This window comes from Pseudorasbora parva, chromosome 3, assembly GCF_024679245.1.
Source record: "Pseudorasbora parva isolate DD20220531a chromosome 3, ASM2467924v1, whole genome shotgun sequence".
NCBI lineage: Eukaryota > Metazoa > Chordata > Actinopteri > Cypriniformes > Gobionidae > Pseudorasbora > Pseudorasbora parva.
Window position 1 is genome coordinate 60,459,927 of NC_090174.1, and position 19,467 is coordinate 60,479,393.

General features: G+C 40.2%; 1 protein-coding gene across 2 annotated transcripts; it reads left to right on the plus strand.

Moving 5' to 3' along the window:
• The first annotated feature begins 143 nt into the window (after positions 1-143).
• LOC137072128 (asialoglycoprotein receptor 2-like) lies at positions 144-18,145 on the plus strand. 2 transcript variants are annotated; one of them, XM_067440344.1, is made up of 9 exons: positions 144-223; positions 4,633-4,728; positions 4,798-4,896; positions 5,223-5,324; positions 5,422-5,562; positions 5,747-5,839; positions 12,860-13,020; positions 13,561-13,670; positions 16,535-18,145. In XM_067440344.1, the coding sequence occupies exons 1-7, from the start codon at positions 193-195 to the stop codon at positions 13,018-13,020; spliced, it is 723 nt and encodes a 240-aa protein (XP_067296445.1). In that variant the 5' UTR covers positions 144-192; the 3' UTR covers positions 13,561-13,670; positions 16,535-18,145. The 2 variants fall into 2 exon arrangements, with proteins under 2 accessions (XP_067296445.1, XP_067296446.1); XM_067440345.1 differs by lacking the exons at positions 12,860-13,020; positions 13,561-13,670; positions 16,535-18,145 and adding an exon at positions 7,012-9,604.
• Positions 18,146-19,467: the final 1,322 nt, after the last annotated feature.

The following is a 19,467-nucleotide window of genomic DNA, read 5'->3' on the forward strand; positions in this document are numbered from 1 at the left end:
ATGATCTCGAAATGTGAGGAAAAGGGCAAAAATAATTAAAACATGGCTTTGCAAAATTAAATTACTACATTTCGACATTGTATTGTATACATGATATTAACAGTAGAAATGTATCAATAATTTTGTGTGTTTTCTGCAGGTCGTCCATGTAGCAGACAAACTGGCCTCTTTGTGCTTCTAGGAACCGTTTGCATGATTATTTTCATCTTGACTTCTGTCATCTGTGAGTGGATTAAACGACAGTCTTTAGTTTATTGCTACTATTGTATTGTACTACTGTATTGCAACAGCTTTGTTTTTAGTGTGACAAATAATGTGAACATGAACTTCTATTGTTAAAGATCAAAAATTAGGTTAAAATTTATAGTGTATGATGAAAACGTATATGTTTTTATTAAGTGGTTAATTCTATCCTCCCATATTTTAGTAGTCCTGTGGTGTGACAAAATAATGACAATATTAAGAAATATTACATGTATTCACTCAATATGCGATGATAAAAACTGCCTTTATATTAATTGTACAACATTTTTTGGTTTTCTTTCTTTAAAATTTTACTTGAGTTCAGGGTTTTTTTTTTGACTAAAAAGTAGCAGACTTGTGATATGAATCAAACGGCTTTGCTCTTATCACTGAACTGAGCTTTAATAAACGGATGGATGGATGGATGGATGGATGGATGGATGGATGGATGGATGGATGGATGGATGGATGGATGGGCTTAAAGGGTTAATTCACCCAAAAATGACATTTCTGTCATTAATTCCTCTCCCTCATGTCGTTCCAAACCTGTAAGATATTATCTGACCCCTCCATAGACAGCAATTTAATGAACACTTTCAAGGTCCAGAAAGGCGGTACAAACATCGTTTAAAACAGTCCACTCCAGTGGTTCAACATTAAAGGGGTACTTCAGCGCTGGGAAGATGAATCTGTATTTAAACTGGGTCATCAATGTAGTAGAAATGTGAAATTATTTTTGAATTTGGTGTCTTCTAGACTGAGAAAAGACAGAAAATGTATTTTTGTCCCATGGGGATGAAAGACTACAATTCCCAGAATGCTTTGCTGCCCTGTGCCATTCCCAACGCCACCAACTTGATTACAGTGACTGAGTTAGAGAAGACAATACAATTAAAAACTGAACGTGTCTGTTCAATATAATGAGTGAGTCGCCGCGCGAGTATTACAGCACTGAGCACTAACTGCAGGAGTGATGAGAGCTGAGGTAATCGCGACTACACTCGCGGCATACATTCACAACGCGAGTTCAGTCTGGCACGTTTCAGTTCATGCCTTTAAAAGCTTAACTTTCATAGAAATTAATTTATGAAGTTAAAAGACTTACATTGCACACCATAGCTCCGTTTAAATGAGTGCCTGTAGCTGAGCTGAGCTCTCCCTGCAAGCTGAGTGTGATCTCCATCCCCCATGCGTGGATTCAAAACATGCGGAAATGGCTCCCTCTGCTGGCTGTAGTCTTCAGCCTTTGGCCAAACATTCCTCCTATGATGCAAAAATTGTCAATTTGCATCATAGGAGGAATTTTTCCAGAAATAAAATGCGTAAATCTCTTGTCTCAGGGAGATATGAGGGGGGAAAGCACAATAATTTGAATATACTCCAGGGTTTCTACTGATACAAAGCCATATGCTAATCGCTGAAGTAACCCTTTAATGTTATGAAGCGACGAGAATACTTATTATGTGCAAAAAATAACAACTTTATTCAGCAATGTCTTCTTTTCCCTGTCACTCTTGCGCTGTTGCATTGTTGGGCTGTTCACACAGTGCAGGAGCTTCTGGGTTTACAGCAGAATGGCAGACCAGTGTTGGCCGAGACCACATGCATGCGTTGTGCTGCTTACATGAATCATGTAGGAGAGTGACTTGGAAAGGAAGAAATTGTTGAATAAAGTCATTATTTTTGGTTATTTTTGCCCACGTTCTCGTCACTTCATAGCATTAAGTTTGAACCTCTGTAGTCACATGGACTGTTTGATTTTATGAATGGAAGAGAGATGTACAGCAGCTCTAGAAAATTTATTGTCCTAGTACATCTTTCATTGATTTATTTCCATTGTAAAAAAAAAACAGAGTTGCTTGCTTTGGGCTAAAAAAACCCCACAACTTTGAATGCGTTCTGAACGGGAATCTTTTTGACAATATTTTTATCTGTACAGAGGGGAAGTGAAGAAGGCCTTCACAGAGGAGAGTCTAGTTGTCATGGTCTCTCTGCTTCAGGGCTGCGTTGTGGTCGTGTCTGACTGCAGTAAACCTCGGGATAAACAGAGAGACTAACATTAGCGTAGATGTCCTTCTTCTTATGATATAACATCAGCACATCAGCTGTTATGGGAAGTGTTCCCTGTTGACCACTTCTTATAATTTTAAAGTTACTACATTTTCTTCCTAGCCTAGAAATCTAGAAGCACCCTAGCGGCAGCAAATTTAATCTGCCCGCAAGTGTCGTCTAGGAACTCTCAATACCATTCTGAGCTGTGTTCCTCAAAATCTGGATGGCCCAATCACATTGTGTATAGAGTCGATGGGCGGGGCCATAATGACGACGGCCAAGATGCGTTTGCATGCTTCTAGTAAACACAGAAACTGGCGAACTGCGGTCTTTCGAATCAGCTCTGACCGCGACTCTGGAAGACTTGGAGTTAAGCTTTTCTCTGAGAAAAGAACAAAGAACAGCACTGAAGTCATTCTTAAAAAGGGAAGATGTGTTCGGAGTTTAGCCGACCGGATACGGCAAATGTTTAATCTGTCAGCGAGCTCTGCTTCACCTTCGTTGCTCTGGTTGGTTGTAGCGCTATCCTATCGCGTGCAGAGGGAGTTTGACAGGGGACAGGGGACAGGGTTCAAGTCATGTGGCCAGGTAATCTGATTGTGTTTTCACAGTTCTCCAAAGAGGCGGCCTGTCTTATTTCAATTCGGCCACAAACCTGTCGAAGATGTCACTTGCCCAGACTCGTTGGCATCGGGCCCCTAATTTCTATGCGGCTAAAAGCTATCCACCCTTTACATCAACATTGACTCATCTTTGATCCTCATTGTAAGAGACCACAGATGCTACATTGATGTGGATCTGGCTTGTCAGGCTATTTTCTTCCTGGAATCCACCTTGAAATTCTACCCCCTGTTGGGATCGGGATAATCCTGTTTTTCGGATCAAAGTTATCCAAATCCTGCTGACAAGTTTTGAACAACACAAATTGAAGGTTTGAACTAGATTAAAACTAGGATTGGATTCCGTGATCTAATCTGATTTTAGATTCCTTCTTTCCCTTTTGAACAACTCATTTTCAAGATTTGATCCAATCTGATAACTGTGCGTAAACTGAAATCAGATTAGATCACAGAATCCAATCCTAGTTTTAATCTGGATCAAACAAGTGTTGTTCAAAACGTGAAAATTTGAACTTGGTAAATTAATACATTTGTATCATTTAGTGTATATACTTTTATTCATATTTTGCACTTGACTTTAACCGTTGTACAATTGTGTAACCATTGTAACAGTGATAAAGTAGATAAAGTAGACATGGGCTATCAATTACGCTATTCAGTATAGTAAAGTAAAAATAAAAATAAAATAAAAATTATCTTGTTACCATAAAAAATTCCCCGAACAGCTGTAAATATCAAACTAAAATATATTACATTTAAAGTGTTTTTAATCAGTTTTTGTAAACGACACAATAAGAGATGAACCAGTCAAAAGTTATTTGTGAGCGAACGCGTGAAACTTTTCAGAGAGAACGCAAAAGCAATTATATATATTATTTATTTATTTTTTGTCATCACATTTTTTTCCATCACTATGTCTCTTCAGGGACTCAGTAGAGCACTAGTAATCCGGATTTGGCCATCTGAAAAAGTGTGTATCTGGATCAGAGTGATCCAATCCAGTTTTGCTCTGAAAAACTGGCACAAAAGTATGATGGATTACCTGTTCCTGGATAGCAAAACAGGATTTCCAAATCCAGATCATTCTGATCTAGATGAAACATTTTGAACAACTGGCCCCTAGGTATTATCAAAGGGGCAGAATTTTTGAGATTGTGATAGACGTGAAGGACAATAATGCGTTGAGCTCACTCAAGTACTGGGGAGCTATTTAGTGCTTTGAAAGTAATTAGCAAGATTTAAAAATTATACAATATTTAACAGAGAGCCAGTGCAGTGTTGACAGAACTAGGCTAATATGATCATACCTCCTGGTTCTAGTAAGAACTCGAGCTGCTGCGTTTTGGACCAGCTGGAGTTTGTTTATTAAGCGAGCAGGGCAACCACCCAGTAGAGCATTACAATAATCTAGCTAATCTAACTAACTTTTCAGAATGTCTTTCTTACTTTTCTGGGCTTTGAAAGTGGTTGTTACATTCCTGTCTATGGAGGGACAGAAACATCTCGGATTTCATCAAAAATATAATTTTTGTTTCGAAAATAAACGAAGGTCTTGCGGGTTCGAAACGGCGTGAGGGTGAGTAATTTCATTTTTGGATGAACTAACCTTTTAACTAGTAGATCAGTATGTTGGCTTTCTTAATCCAACATTAATATTTGCAAAGAAGCTGGAGAAGTGAGAGTTTGTTTGCTTGTCTCTCTTTATTTTGGTTTGAAGTTTCGAATCAAGAAAGAAAGTTCTCAATGCTGGAGAGTTGGATGAACAGCCACACTTCTGATCTGACCTCCGTCAAATCTGATTTCCAGATCACAGGTGAGAACTTCATCTTCATCACAGATCAGTTTTGGTAATGGACTTTTACTTAATAATTGTTTTTGACAGGTAATGACCTGGAAAAGAAGGTTTCTGAGCTGCAGAATTTGGTGTCCAGCCTGAGCTCATCTTTGAACACGTCTGGATCAAGTAACCCAATGACCAATGGTTAGTGTCTTGACTTGGCCTTAACTCTGATGTTTTATTTTGATAATGATCCTTAGGCCATTTATGGATAAAATTACTGATGATAGTTAATGATTTTTTGTAATCTTTTTGGAACAAATTTTAACCATAAATGTCCTTCAAATGCCCCCCGTGAAAAATGTTACAATGTCTATTTGGGGTAAAATATTTAATGCAATGAATTGAAGTTTCTCAGCAGGGCATGATTACCATCTCTTTGACACTGCAAATAGACTTCGATTTGATATGTGCATAAAAAGCATTGATTATTTATTTATCATTTGTCCCTCTCACTCTATATCCATAAGAAATGCATGAAAAGTTGTCTACTATTGATTCCTTGATGACTGATCTTGGCTCGTCACTGAATTCACTCGCATCCAAACAAGAGGAAAAACTACAAAAGATGGGTGAGCGCTTGATGTACTTTCAGCTTTAAAGATTCCTCTAATTACGACAACATATCAAGGGTTTGAAGCTGTATATTTCTATTTGTTTCTCCTACAGAGCGCCAACAGAATCTGTCACGCACTGAAGTGAAGAGATGGATGGGCAGTTTGAGCTCTACATTTTCAGATCTTGAGTCTAGACTATCAATGGGTGGTTTGATTTCATCTCGGATGTTTATGCACACACATGAAACAATGTGTAAGACGACAACCTACAATAATATTAATTCAAAATCAAATATTAATTTAAATATACTGTAAATGTTAATAGATATTTAATTTTTCATCAAAATATAATGTTCTTCAGAACTGTGATTACCTCTAATATTATAAAATGTTATGGCTGATATATTGTTCTGTTTGGCTTTTGTCTCTGTCAAAAGCTGACTTGGCAAGTTCACTGACAAACCTGAAGAGTTCAGTGGAGGAAATGAGATTACTTGTTCAATCTTTGTCTTACAAACTATCATTAACTGGTGAGTAAACTCTAAATTTAATGTGCAGTATTGTGCTTATATATGTAGTTCCTGTTTTAAGAAACTCCTGTTCCTGTTTCCCAATGTTTGGAAAAAATTGTAAATGCAGAGTTTCTGCGTGAACGTGATGAATAGTGTAGCTCTCTAGGCTAAATGTAAGCAGGCATTTACAAATCTCACTTGCGCAAAAAAGATTCAGTATTTCTCAAAATGAATAAAATCAGTCAAATGCAAAATCAGAGCCTCTAAATAAATCAATATGTTAAATAAAACAAATATTTTATGCATTTAATCTCACTTTATTGACCATTGTACTTGCTGCTGGCCTTTGATCATTCAGTTTAACTATAAGAAAACATTTATTTACTTCGTTAAACTTTTTTTTCCTCCTGCGTCCTATTCTTCCGTTTTCCAGAACGGTAGCACAGCTGAAAGGTTTGTTTGAGCTGCGTCCTCTAATGTACATGTGGGAATTTGCATTTACTTCAGCATCAGGCTTATTATTCCAATTTTTGGTGTGAAAGGGCCTTTACATTTGCCCAAAAATAGAATAATTAGAATAGAAAAAAAGCCCAACTCAGGTGAAAAAAAGTAACGCAAAAGTAACATAATGGATTACTTGTTTCTTTTTCTTTTTTTAATTAGTTACTTTTTAAGGGAGTAACACAATATTGTAATGCATTACTTTTGAAGGTAACTTTCCCCAACACTGATGATAAACAGTAAGTGATTTGGTAAGGGAGGTTGGGTGAGGGAAAACTCGGACGTGTTTGATTTGGAGGTTATTAAAATCATACATCAGTACAGTGAAATGTGAACTAAACCTCCCCACAGAGAAAACTAGCCCTGTCATTGGTTTATGGGGAGATTCACCAAGATGAAAATTCTGCCATCATTAGCTTACTGTTTTGTTATTGACTTACTTTTAGAGCTGCATGATTCTGGATAAATTGAATCATGAATTTTTTTTTTTTTTAAGATTGAAAAAACATTAGACAACAAAACAAAATTACATGCAAACTAGAGGTTGTGATGAAATTCTCACTGCTATTTAAAATGTATTAATTTGAACTAAATTGTAAAAAAAAGTTGGTCTCATTCATAAAGACTTTTGTTACTATATGAATCAGCATTTGTGAATAACCACTTTTTTTAAACACATTTGTACATAGATGTGAGAACTCATCACTGGACTACTATTTTCCTCCTGGTCGGCAGGTGGCGCCTCTCACCTGGCTCCTTCTAAACACTACCACTCATTATGCCTGATATGTGACACCAGTGTTTTGCCCTATTTAAGTGGCTTTGTGACATGCTGTTATGTTCAGTCTTAAACCTATGCTATTCGTTGTCAGCCGCAAGCTAAGTTTGTATTGATTAATGTTTTTTGACCCTTGTGTCTGTTTTGTTTTTCTCTGTATTTTGGAAGCCAGGCTTCCTTTGTTTTGTTGCAATTTTCTTCAGTAAAGATTGTCTTTTGTTGAAGATCAACGACTCCTTGCTTTTGCCACCTCTGCCCTTGGATTCATTATCTGGGGACTTAGCTCAGTCAGTAAACCCAGAGACTTTGAACACTAGAACTGGCCGGTTACAGCAAGACTGATCCAGAAACATGAATCCAGCGGAGGAGGCTTCTCCACCTTCTAATGTGGATCGCATTCTGTCTGCCATAGCAGGGCAAGCAGCAGCCATCCAGCAACATGAGCAAATCCTTTCTGATATTCTTCAACGCTTAAATCTTCAGTCTCCAGCCGCTTCATCCCAAAAGTCCCAGCTGCCACCTGGTAATCCTTCTCAAGCAGTTGTAGAACCCAAACTACCAGCACCAGAACCATTTGATGGCAGTCCTGAGAAGTGATGTGGCATTGTCACCCAGTGCACCCTAGTATTTCAACTGCAACCTGGAAGCTTCCCCACAGAGAGCAACAAGGTGGTCTACATCATCACCCTTCTCACTGGCAAGGCATTAGACTGGGCCTCAACTTTGGGGGATCAACGGTCACCATTAACTGCAAACAGCAGCAACTTCATTACTGAAATGAGGAGGTTCTTCCATCATCCGGCATGCACAGAAGATGTGGACTACCGTTTGCTTCAACTCTCTCAGGGTACTCGGAGTGTGGTGGAGTTTGCCATTGAGTTTCGTACCATGGCTTCAGAGAGTGGATGGGACCAGTGAGCCTTGAAGGCCATGTTCCACCAAGCCTTGTCTTCTGAACTCAAGGATGAGTTGGCATTTAGAGACCCTTCTCCTTATTTGGAATCCCTCATCGATGTAGCCATCCGAGTAGATCATCGTCTCCGAGAACGACAACAAGAATGACGTCGGGAACGATGCAACGTATCGTCCTCAGGAACCCTCCAATACTGTTGAACCTCCCTGGAAACCCAATGATGTGGAGGAACCGATGCAGCTTGGTAGAACTGAACTAACCCAGACAGAAAGGGATCACCGGATGAGGGAACAACACTGTCTGTACTGTGGGATGTCTGGCCATTTCAGATCCAACTGCCCTGAATTGTCGGGAAAAGCCAGTTCTCATCCAGGAAAGGGGGAACTGGAGCGAGAGTAGATATCTTCCCCCATCCTGCTACCTCTGGGGTCTTCAAGCCACCATCATCCACAAAAACCAGCATCACCAGCTTGGTGCTTTCATTGATTCTGGGGCTGCTGGGAACTTTTTGGATCTAGATGTAGCCAAGCACTTGGGCATTCCATTGGTAGTCAACACACTCCAGGAGGCCTGCCAATATCAAGTTGGACATATCTAACACTCAAGGGCTATCTGTTCCTCTGCTCAAGTCTGCCACCACAAGTTTCCAAGTCCTTCATCCTGAGTCATCTCAAGCTCCCAGCCCACAGAGGTGCAAGAGCTTCCTATTACAAAGACTCTTAGTACTATGCCTCCAATGTCTCTCCCTAAGCTGTCTAGAGTTCCTTCAGAGTATGCTGATCTCAGTGACGTCTTCAGCAAGTTCCGAGCCACCTTCCTTCCTCCGCACAGACCATATGATTGTGCTATAGACTTGGTTCCTGGAGCATGCCCACCACGGGGTAGACTTTACTATCTCTCTGCCCCTGAGAGAGTCACTATGGATAAGTACCTTAAGGAAGCCTTGGATAATGGTTTCATTCATCCTTCGACCTCACCTGTTGGCGCAGGGTTTTTTTTGTTGAGAAGAAGAATGTGACCTCAGGCCCTACATCGACTACAGAGGTCTTAACCGCATCACCATTAAGAATCATTACACCCCGCCCCTGATGACTACTACTTTTAAAATCCTGCAGGGTGCCAACATTTTCTCTTAATTAGATCTCCGAAATGCCTACCATCTAGTCAGGATTCGAGAAGTTGACGAGTGGAAGACGGCCTTCAACACCACGACGGGACACTATGAGTACAAGGTAATGTCCTTTGGCCTGGTCAATGCCCCAGTCGTCTTCCAGGCGTTCATAAATGATGCCCTACGGGAGATGCTGAACAACTTTGTTTTCGTCTACCTTGACGATATTCAGATTTTTCTCAAGTAACTATAAGGAACACGTTCAACATGTTCGACAGGTCCTGTCCCAGTTACTTAAACACAGCCATTTTACAAACTTGAGAAGAGTGAATTCCATGTGTCTTCCGTTCCATTTCATGGCTTCATCGTTTCCAAGGGCAGTCTCCAGATGGATCCTGGCAAGGTTCATGCAGTGAAGGAATGGCCTCAGCCTTGTTCTGTGAAGCAGGTACAACGCTTTCTTGGATTTGCTAACTTTTATAAGAAACTTCAGCTCTGTTGCAGTACCTCTTTTCGCACTGACCAAGAAGTCTGCCCAGCTATTCACATGGACTGAGAAGGCCAACCAAGCTTTTAACAAGCTGAGACAACTCTTTACATCTGCTCCCATCTTAACCCTTCCAGATCCAGAGTTGCCCTTTGTGGTGGAGGTGGATGCTTCAGATGTGGGTGTAGGGGCAGTGTTATCCCAAAGAGCCAGAATCAACAACAAGCTTCACCCATGTGTTTACTTGTCTCGACGATTTACTGCAGCAGAGAGGATTTTCTAAAGCTCGTCACCTCCTGCCATTACCCAAACTTCCCACAGCAAGCCAGACTGCAGAGCTCCCAATGCACCATGTGTTCTGGATTCATGGATTTCCCCAGAATATGGTCTCAGATAAAGGATCTCAGTTCACCTCTCGGTTCTAGAAGGCATTTGGTCGCCTCATTGGGTCTGATATCAGTCTGTCATCTGGTTTTCACCCACAGTCTAATGGGCAGACAGAAAGGGTAAATCAGGAGATAGAGAAGACTTTGTGATGTTTTGCAGCAGACAATCAGACCACTTGGAGCTCTCGATTAGTATGGGCAGAATTTGCACATAAAACTCTCTACCATTCCTCCCTAGGCTTGTCTTCTTTTGAGTGCCAGTACGGCTTTCCCCCTCTTTTGTTCCCTGGGCAGGAGCCAGAGGTATGTGTTCCTGCTGCTGCTCAAATGGTTCGCCGGTGTCGACAGGCTTGGAAGAAGGCCCGGGCAACTTTACTGAAAGCCACGCAACAACAGCGGAGGCAGGCTAACCAGCGCCGAAGGTTGGGACCAATGCTTCATCCGAGTCAGAGGGTGTGGCTTGCAACCAGAGATCTTCATCTGAGGATAGAATCTCGCAAACTGGCTCCCCGTTATATTGGGCCTTTTAAGATCCTCAGGAAGATAAATCCTGTATCTTATCGTCTGCTTCTGCCCAGGTCTATGAGGATCCACCCAACATTTCATGTCTCTCAGCTAAAGCCTGTTGTTTGTTCCACTCTGTCCCCAGCTTGTAAACCTGCCCCAGCTGCCCATATCATCAATGGACAACCAGCTTACACTGTTCATAGGCTGGTAGATTCTCGTCGGGTCTGTGGAAAGGTGCAGTATTTGGTCGACTGGGAGGGTTACAGCCCTGAGGAGTGCTCATGGGTGCATGCTCGAGACATTCTGGACCCAACACTCATTACAGCCTTCCATCTTACCCAAAGACCCCTTCAAGGGAACATCAGGAGCCGTTTTTAGAGGGGAGACTCCTGTGAGATCTCATCACTGGACTGCTATTTTCCTATTTTCTTCGTCAGTCGCTAGCTAAGTTTGTATTGATTCATGTTTTTTGACCCTTGTGTCTGTTTTGTTTTTCTCTGTATTTTGGAAGCCAGGCTTCCTTTGTTTTGTTGCAATTTTCTTCAGTAAAGATTGTCTTTTGTTGAAGATCAACGACTCCTTGCTTTTGCCACCTCTGCCCTTGGATTCATTATCTGGGGACTTAGCTCAGTCAGTAAACCCAGAGACTTTGAACACTAGAGACCCGTGTTCGATCCCCACCAAGAACAGGCCCGTCAGAATAGGATAAAAACTCTAACATTCACAGCAGAGTCCTGCAACGGGTCGGGTACCCGCGGGTATCCGCGGGTACCCGCATAAAAGTGGCTAAAACGGGTGGATTATGACATTTATAAAATTCACGGGCGGGGATGCGGGCGGATAATTAACTCTGTGCGGGCGGGTAGTAGCGCGGATGGGCGGATGAAAAATATGAGCAATATTTCTGTGGCAAAGTGAACGCGAGAGCGAGAGAGAGAGAGACCTGGCCGTGATTGTGAATGAGCGTCACCTGCGAGCCACACCGGTCTCGAGTCCTCTGAGGGAGCTCGGAAGCATATAAGGACGAGAGATCACCAGACCTGGATTTGACGTTGAGTTGTGTTTACGTTTTATTATGCGTGTGCGCATGGGAGATGTCCATGAAGGGCTACTCACGTTACTTTCGTTTTGTTTGGTTAAGTCTTTTAAATGTTCGCTGGTTCCCAGCTCCTTCTTCCCCCATCCAACATTTTGTAGGCTATTACAATTTCTATGTCCAAATTACCATTACACATACACGCAACAATGATATACCATTTTACCCATCACGTCACCACCACTGCGACATTGAAACTTTAGTTGATGCCTCTCGTAGCGCAGATGAAGCGAGCGTTGCAGGAGTAGCAATGGATGAAGTAAAAGTAAAGCTGGTGAGTGGAGTAGCTATATGAAATTGTTGACAATGAGTCTTTAAAGGCACTTTTGCCTGTTTCATTAGCCCATTCATGACGCTGTTGATGTTGAGAGAGGTGTAGGATAAAAAAATAAAGCATTTTAATTTGAATGTTTTAGCGTGTGTGATTTATCGCGGGCACGGGTCGGGTAACGGGCCAAATATTAACGGGTCTGGGCGGGTACGGATTTAATTTTGAAATTTTCACGGGTCACGGGTCGGATCTGGTGCTAAACCTTGCGGGTACGGGCGGGGGCGGGTCTCAAAAAATGGACCCGTGCAGGACTCTGATTCACAGCTCAACTTCCATAGGAACAAATTAAAACCGCTCGCTCTATGCAGCGTAAGAGCGTTCATCGGAAGTGTGATGGGCCATCCAACCTTTTCATTAACTCAATTCATTAACATGGGCAGCGACAAAATATGTACTGCTCACACTCCGCTGACGCTTGCGATGTGATTCAGGCAATAGACCTAGCAGAGTTGTTGGAGTTGTTGTTTAAGGAATGACATTGCGTGGGTGTTTGAATCAAGATTGCAATCTTAAAGCTACAACATACTCCGCAAGAACAGAGAAAAAAGTTCTCGCAGCCCTGGTTTGGGAGCTCTCGCAGCTTGTTTTCGCAGACATACATCGTCTGAGCAGAACTTTTTTCTTGTGGTTGTCCAGGAGCTTTTGTGGGATTGGTCAGACATTTAAACTGGCCGTGGTTAATGCAGAAAAACAGATGATCGGCACCTGCTTTTCTCGTGAAGTATGGAATGCACTTGTCAGAACGAAGTTTGTTCTTGTTCTTGCCACCCAGAGAAAACTAACGAATTTCTTTGTTGCAGAGTATGTTCCTAGCTTTGTCTTTTAATCGTATAGCGCTACTTACTTTCTTGCATAAACTACAGGAGTTGACTAACCGAGTGTTTGTCTGGGAACAAAAGTGTTAATTTATTCTTGTCCTCTTACATAGACATGCGTATACCAGGCTGTATTGAATCTGATTGGGTCCCGTTCAGCAACAGCTGTTACCTGTTTTCTAGTAATACAATGAACTGGACCCAAGCAAAGGATTACTGCGAAGAGCATGTTGCGTTACTCTTAAAATTAGATGAAGACTCTGAGAAGGAGTGAGTGAGTCTCACACACACACACACACACACACAGACACACAGACACACAGACACACACACACACACACACACACACACACACACACACACACACACACACACACACACACACACACACACACACACACACACACACACACACACAGACACACACACAGACACACACACAGACACACACACACACACACACACACACACACACACACACACACAGACACACACAAAAGAATGCTACATCTAAGGATGTTCATTTCTGGGGGGTTTTCCCTAACCGATAATCAAAGCTCTTTAACCGATCATTAACCGACAAGAAGGTGTTTAATTAGAATACAGGTAAAGTAGAATGCATTGTTGTCTGTGACCCATAAAAATGCCCCCCTAAAAGGTCAGGGGTTTAGTTTTGCATGTGCAAATAGCAGTATAAACAACAGAGCATGAGGACTCAAACGTCGTCACATTGCCCCAAATCAGGTGTGAAAATTGGCATAAAATCGTGTGGTCTGAACGGGCATGACATAAATGTTTTAATCTCTCCTCCTAGGCATTTGTTAAACATTTGGCCAACCCATATAATTTCTGGATCGGTCTAACGGATGAGAACACAGGCCAGTGGAGATGGGTGGATGATACTCCTTGCACCATGAACAAAGTGTGAGTTTATTTATGCACAGTTTTCCATATCCAATTTATTTTCCATTATTTCCATTATCCCATTATAAAGCTGTATCCACAACTTCCACGGGATATCTTACATTTTTGGCTTTATTGTTATATTTGATTCCCCTAGCCTCTTTTATTGCTCTTTGTTACAAAAATATAAACACATAAAATAATACTTTAATCCCTAAATTTACACAACTAATGCAGTCCCTTGCAAAGCATACTGGGAACTGCAGATCCACTGCCCAGTTTGTTTGTTTCACTCATCAATGTTAATTTGACCAAACAAACACAAGGCAGTGTTTCCCAACCTTTTTTCAGTCATGGCACCCTTTGAAAATTGTCTAAATTTTGTGGCACCCCCTCACATACATTACGCTAGAGGTGTAATGGTACAGATTGCTCACGGTTCGGTTTGTATCACAGTTTTAGGTTCACGGTTTTGGTATAGTTCGATATTTGCTATGTTCAGGGGAAAAAAGGACTACTGTCAAATAAAAATAAAGAAAACAAGAACAAATAACTTAAATGAAAGCAGCAGCACAAGAATTGAGCAAAGATACTAATAAAATAAACAATGTTTTTCAGGTAGGTCTAACATTTTATGTAGAGAAATTGAATAAAGTAATCAAATGTAAAATAACTGCATATTTAACTGTTTAAATTAAAGACTACTACTTATTAAACTTACAAAAGCTATTGAGTCAAGAGCAGTGAGTGATGTCCTTATCTTTTGTTTGACATTAAACAGACAGCAGTAAAGGCTACTGCCCCTTTAAGAACTAATGTAAGGATATGCTCGTCTTTCTCGACTGTGTAAAGTTATCTTAAAGCATATTCAGGCTATGTCTGCTAGGATACTCATCAAGATAGACATGTTGACATACTTTTTGTGTGAGTTTGTCCGTTTAATCGCAAGACTTGAACGATTACTCAATATTTGCAAATACAGCGAGTATTCGCAATTATTGAGCTCGCGTCTCCTGGCTCTACACTCGGGATGATTTCGAAAACGGCTGGTCATATTCGAACATATGCCAGCTCTCCCATGCATTGAACAAAGTTTGCAAAGAGAGACCGTTTTGCCCATGGTTTTCTTTTATTATCGCTTGTTGTAATGTATTACTGAAGAGCCAGTACATGTATCCATCGACAGAAACATACATAAAGCACTATTTTCAAGTTACAACCCATATTAAAGATGCGTAATCAGATGTGAGATGAACCGTGGCGCAAATGCGTGCCGGCACCTTTTACACGGCACCCCGGTTGGGAAACACTGACTTAAAGGGGGGGTGAAATGCTGTTTCATGCATACTGATCTTTTTACACTGTTAAAGACTTGGAATCCCATACTAAACATAGACAAAGTTTCAAAAGTTAAGGTGGACGTTTGATGGGAGTATTTCTTTGTCAAAAATACTACTTCCGGTTAGTCCTAAGTTTCGGCAAGTTTTTTGAGATCATGCGTCCCCATTGACGTTAGTGGGGGCGGAATTTCCTTGTATGGGCCTTACGGACAATTCTACCGGAAGCGCGTGAGAGAGAGCGAGGGAGAGAGCGAAAGCAACAGCCTACGCCCATCAAAGCGGGGCTTGTAGGATGCTGGACAGGTGACAATTACACATAGCACATAACAATGTCACCAAAAAAGTGGGTTTTTGGTTGCCAGACCAAGACAGTCCTGCACAGATTCGCCAAAAACCCCGCGTTAAGGCAACAGTGGATGTAATTTGCTTTTCCGGATCAGCAACTGAGTTGCGCGAATGTTTATATCTGTTCGCTGCATTTCGGTGCCGACTGTTTCATAAACAAGGCCCAGCTCGACGCCAAATTTTCCCAATCACCTAATGCTGAAGGATGGAGCAGTCCCAACGTTAGAAGGGTGAGTGAGACTGCTTTTAGTCCGCTTACTGTCTACACAAACCACGCGTAAACACACAAACACACGTGCACAACTGCACTTCCCACATGTACACCTTCAAAGACAAAAATACGACGATATAATTCAAGTATAAATATGTAAATAACACAAGCCGCTAAGCATATAATATAGTTAGTGTATAACTTGTAACTTACCACATACAGACGTCCTGCTCTAGTCGTTTTTGCTGCTGCTCCTGTTCAACTGCAGCCTCTGGGTCTGATTCCGGATCATAGATGTATGGCTGTATCTGATTAAAAGCCATATTTTTATTTTGAATAAAGTTTTTTTCCGCTGTTAGGGATGACGCTCGACTCAACACACAGCGCGCTGCTGCACACGTCATTATTTAGCTCCGCTCACACGACACGCCCCCACCCGCTCGGCTTTTTTCGGAAAGACTCGGAACAGCGCATCTTTCTTATATAATTATTAAAAAAATAAAAACTTTTCGGAGATATGCAGGATGCAATGCTACTCTATAGGTACTCAAGATTGACATGACACTGACTGAAACTGAGTGTTTCACCCCCCCTTTAAGTAAAGCTGACAATACTAATTTTTAGTAGAAACAACTCAACAGTGAATTTAATTTTTTTTCATGTCATTTTTTTAACATGAGTTTTTTAAGTAATGTGAACAGGGATGATTTGAGTGCAACTATTTTTCCGTGTGTAGTATCCCATTATAAACAGCTGTATCCACAACTTCCCTAGAATATCTTACATTTTGGCTTTGTGGTTATATATAATTTCCCCCCCCCCTCATTTATTGCCCTTTGTAACCAAAATATAGGATAGGAAGCACTTTTAGTATTAGATAAGTGCATTATAAATAAAAAGTAAAATCACAAAATTAACCTCAGTTTGGATGCAATGTCAGAAAAGTTTTGCAAATGGAATATTATAACAAATGTGGGCTTTGGTTACAGACACTGGGCTCCTGGGGAGCCGAATGATTGGAAAGGACCAAACCAAGAGGGAGGAGAGGACTGTGCACATATCACCAAATTGGGAAATATTAATGACATGCACTGCTCCTCCAAAATGAGATTCATATGTAAAGGACGGAAGGAATCTTAAAAGCAACCTGTTAGTATGTTGCTTCAAAAGAGCCACCATGCATCTGTGCTGTGTGTGTTTTCTTTATTCATTTATAATCATTTAATCATAATCAATTAATTATTCAATTTAATCATATAATCTTTTTACTTGTTATTTTACTTATTGTCCTTGCTCTTGGAATGCTTGCTGTTGTTTAATCTTATGACTGTGGGGTTTTAAGGGGTTTTGTGAAGCAGTAGTTTTCCATTGCTTTTGCTTTGGAAGTCCAAAGTAGGGATGACGTTTAGAAGAAACCTGCAGCTAAATAAATCCTGCTCATTTTTATCTTAACTTCAAAGGGCGCTCCATTCGGGATTTTTTTGGGGGCCGATTACTGAAAGCAGAATCGCTGATACCGATCATATCAAATAAATAATACTACATGATAAACAGAAGGCGTCAGATAGATCCACAGGGTTATTTACCTATTCTAAACAACAATTTAAGTTAAAACTAAGAGATTAGAATATTATGACAACTATTTATTGGCAAGCAACATGTGCAACATATTCCATTCTCTCTCTTCGAAGTGATTAGAAGAGCTTAACAAATATTCAATTTATGTAAAAAACACAACAGCCATAACAGCTGGACGTAATGTTAGTGTTTTGAACTGTGCGAGAAATTACACTTTCTTCGTAAGTTGAATACAGAAGGCGGTCCACCAGAAGCTAGATTTTTTTTTACTTTACAGCATGTAAAATATGGATATTTTTCTTACACAAACCCATTGATTCCCGTCAGAAGGCCTTTATTAAACCCCAGAGCCATGTGGAGCACTTTTATAATGGATGGATGCACTTTTTTGGGCTTCAATTTTGGCCTGCCATTATAAAGCTTGGAATAGCCATATTTTAATATAACTGACTGTATTCGCCTGAAAGAAGTAGATTGAGCTAGAAGTAGAATGAGCTCGAAGTAGATTGAGAGAGTGAGTAAATCATGGGATAATTTTCATTTTTTGGTATACAAAAAAATCAGGTCTCGTCCAACATTTTTTCTTGTTCCAGAAGCCGTTAACGTCGATATACGTCACAATATGGAAGAAAAGACCATTTATATCAAAGTGGATGTATAATAATCTAATTAATTATTAGAACTTTAACAATTTAATAATTTATTAAAATTCAATGTGTTTGTTAGTAATCACCTTCTTCAAAGCTATATTATGACATGAGGTATTTTCTCAGTTTTCCTGTCAAACATAGAAACATCCGATGATCCGGCTAGAAACATTGGTTTAATTACTTTTGAAATATTCAAATTATGGGACAGAATTGATATATAACACGTTTTTATTTTTATTTTGAATGAACAAGTTCTGATAAAATGTCCCTGCAAGTCTGTTTCGTTTCGGGTTATTTTATTTTATTATTATTCCAAAATAATGCTTGGAGATCCTCACAATCATTGAATATTATTATTCAGACACCAGGGCCCAGGTTCTCAAAAAAAAAAAAAAAAAAAAAAAATCTGGATCAAGTTGATACGGATTTAGAAATCCCATGTTTTGCTATCCAGGATCACCTTATCCATCTCACTTCTATGCCAGTTTTTTAAAGGAACATACGATTGGATCACTGTGATCCAAATACCACATTTCAGGATTACCAAATCCCGTTTCCAGGTGTTGAAAAATCCCAACTGAATCCACCCTTCTGATGGGATGAGGATAATCCTGTTTTTTGGATCAAATAGATCCCAAACCGAGTTCAAAGTTTTGAAAAACCCAAAGGGCAGGTTTGATCCAGATCAAATGTAAGATCGGATCACATGCTCTGATCTCAGTTCGGAATCCCTCTTTTGCTTTTGAAAAACACATTTCCAAGATTCGATCCAATCTGTGATCCAAAATCCCACTGGATTACTTTTGAAAAACTGGGCTCAGATGATATGGACATACTTTTAAAGCACCAGTTTTATTATTTCCATTTTAACCCTTTCTTTTCATCTTTCTGTTCACTCTCATGTATTACAGTAGCGCTCCGCCTGAAGTGAACGCATGTCCTTTATGTTGACCGTCATTGAATACTCAGTGTTATAGAGTGAGCTTGTGCTTGTGGCCTTTTTTCTTCCAATAAAACTTTGATTTGGACTCCTTTTGTGTGCTGTATTGGTTTTAAAATTAAGTTACAATTGTTTGTCTTGTTTAAAGGCACTAACAATTTAAGCAAGCATTGCCGGAAAATTAGCAAGCAAACATCTGTAATGTTATTTAACCCTTTTGTTATGTTTGGGATGAAAACATCCACTCAATTAAACTGCTCTAACATATATCAGACACATATTTTGTTCCATTTTTTTTTTGGCATAAATCTGTTAATCAACCTCAGTCCTGGTCAAAACTACTAAATGTTTTTAAAAAATCCTGGATTTTTACTCTTTAGTTGCCAAGTTCATAAATGGTGTCACTGGTGTGGGGGGAAAACACACAAAATGACTTACTTTCAATATAAAAAGTGATTATGGACTGGATATTTTTTGACCTTTTATTGGAACATCAGATTTTTGGGACTTTTTCTCCCTCATTTATCCATATAAAAAGCCAGAAACTAAGGTTGTTTTTTTCTTTCACATGCCTATCTAAAGGGTTAATGGTGCCACTAAAGTCCCTTTCACACTGCGGTTCCGGCAAATACACGGATAATGCGACCCGGCATTTGTTCCCGGGCAGCTAGATTTGGTCCATTCTCACTGCCAGCGAAATACCGTAATATGTGCGCTTTCACACACAACCCATAACGGTCCCGGATCGAGTTGA

What these genes read in the sequence shown, in the direction of transcription:
- LOC137072128 (XM_067440344.1), top strand. Translation starts at nt 193, where the DNA reads ATGATTATTTTCATCTTGACTTCTGTCATCT. An exon ending in CATCTTGACTTCTGTCATCT is followed by an intron (nt 224 to 4,632) that starts GTGAGTGGATTA and finishes TTTGGTTTGAAG; the next exon opens with TTTCGAATCAAGAAAGAAAG. An exon ending in GCACACACATGAAACAATGT is followed by an intron (nt 5,563 to 5,746) that starts GTAAGACGACAA and finishes CTCTGTCAAAAG; the next exon opens with CTGACTTGGCAAGTTCACTG.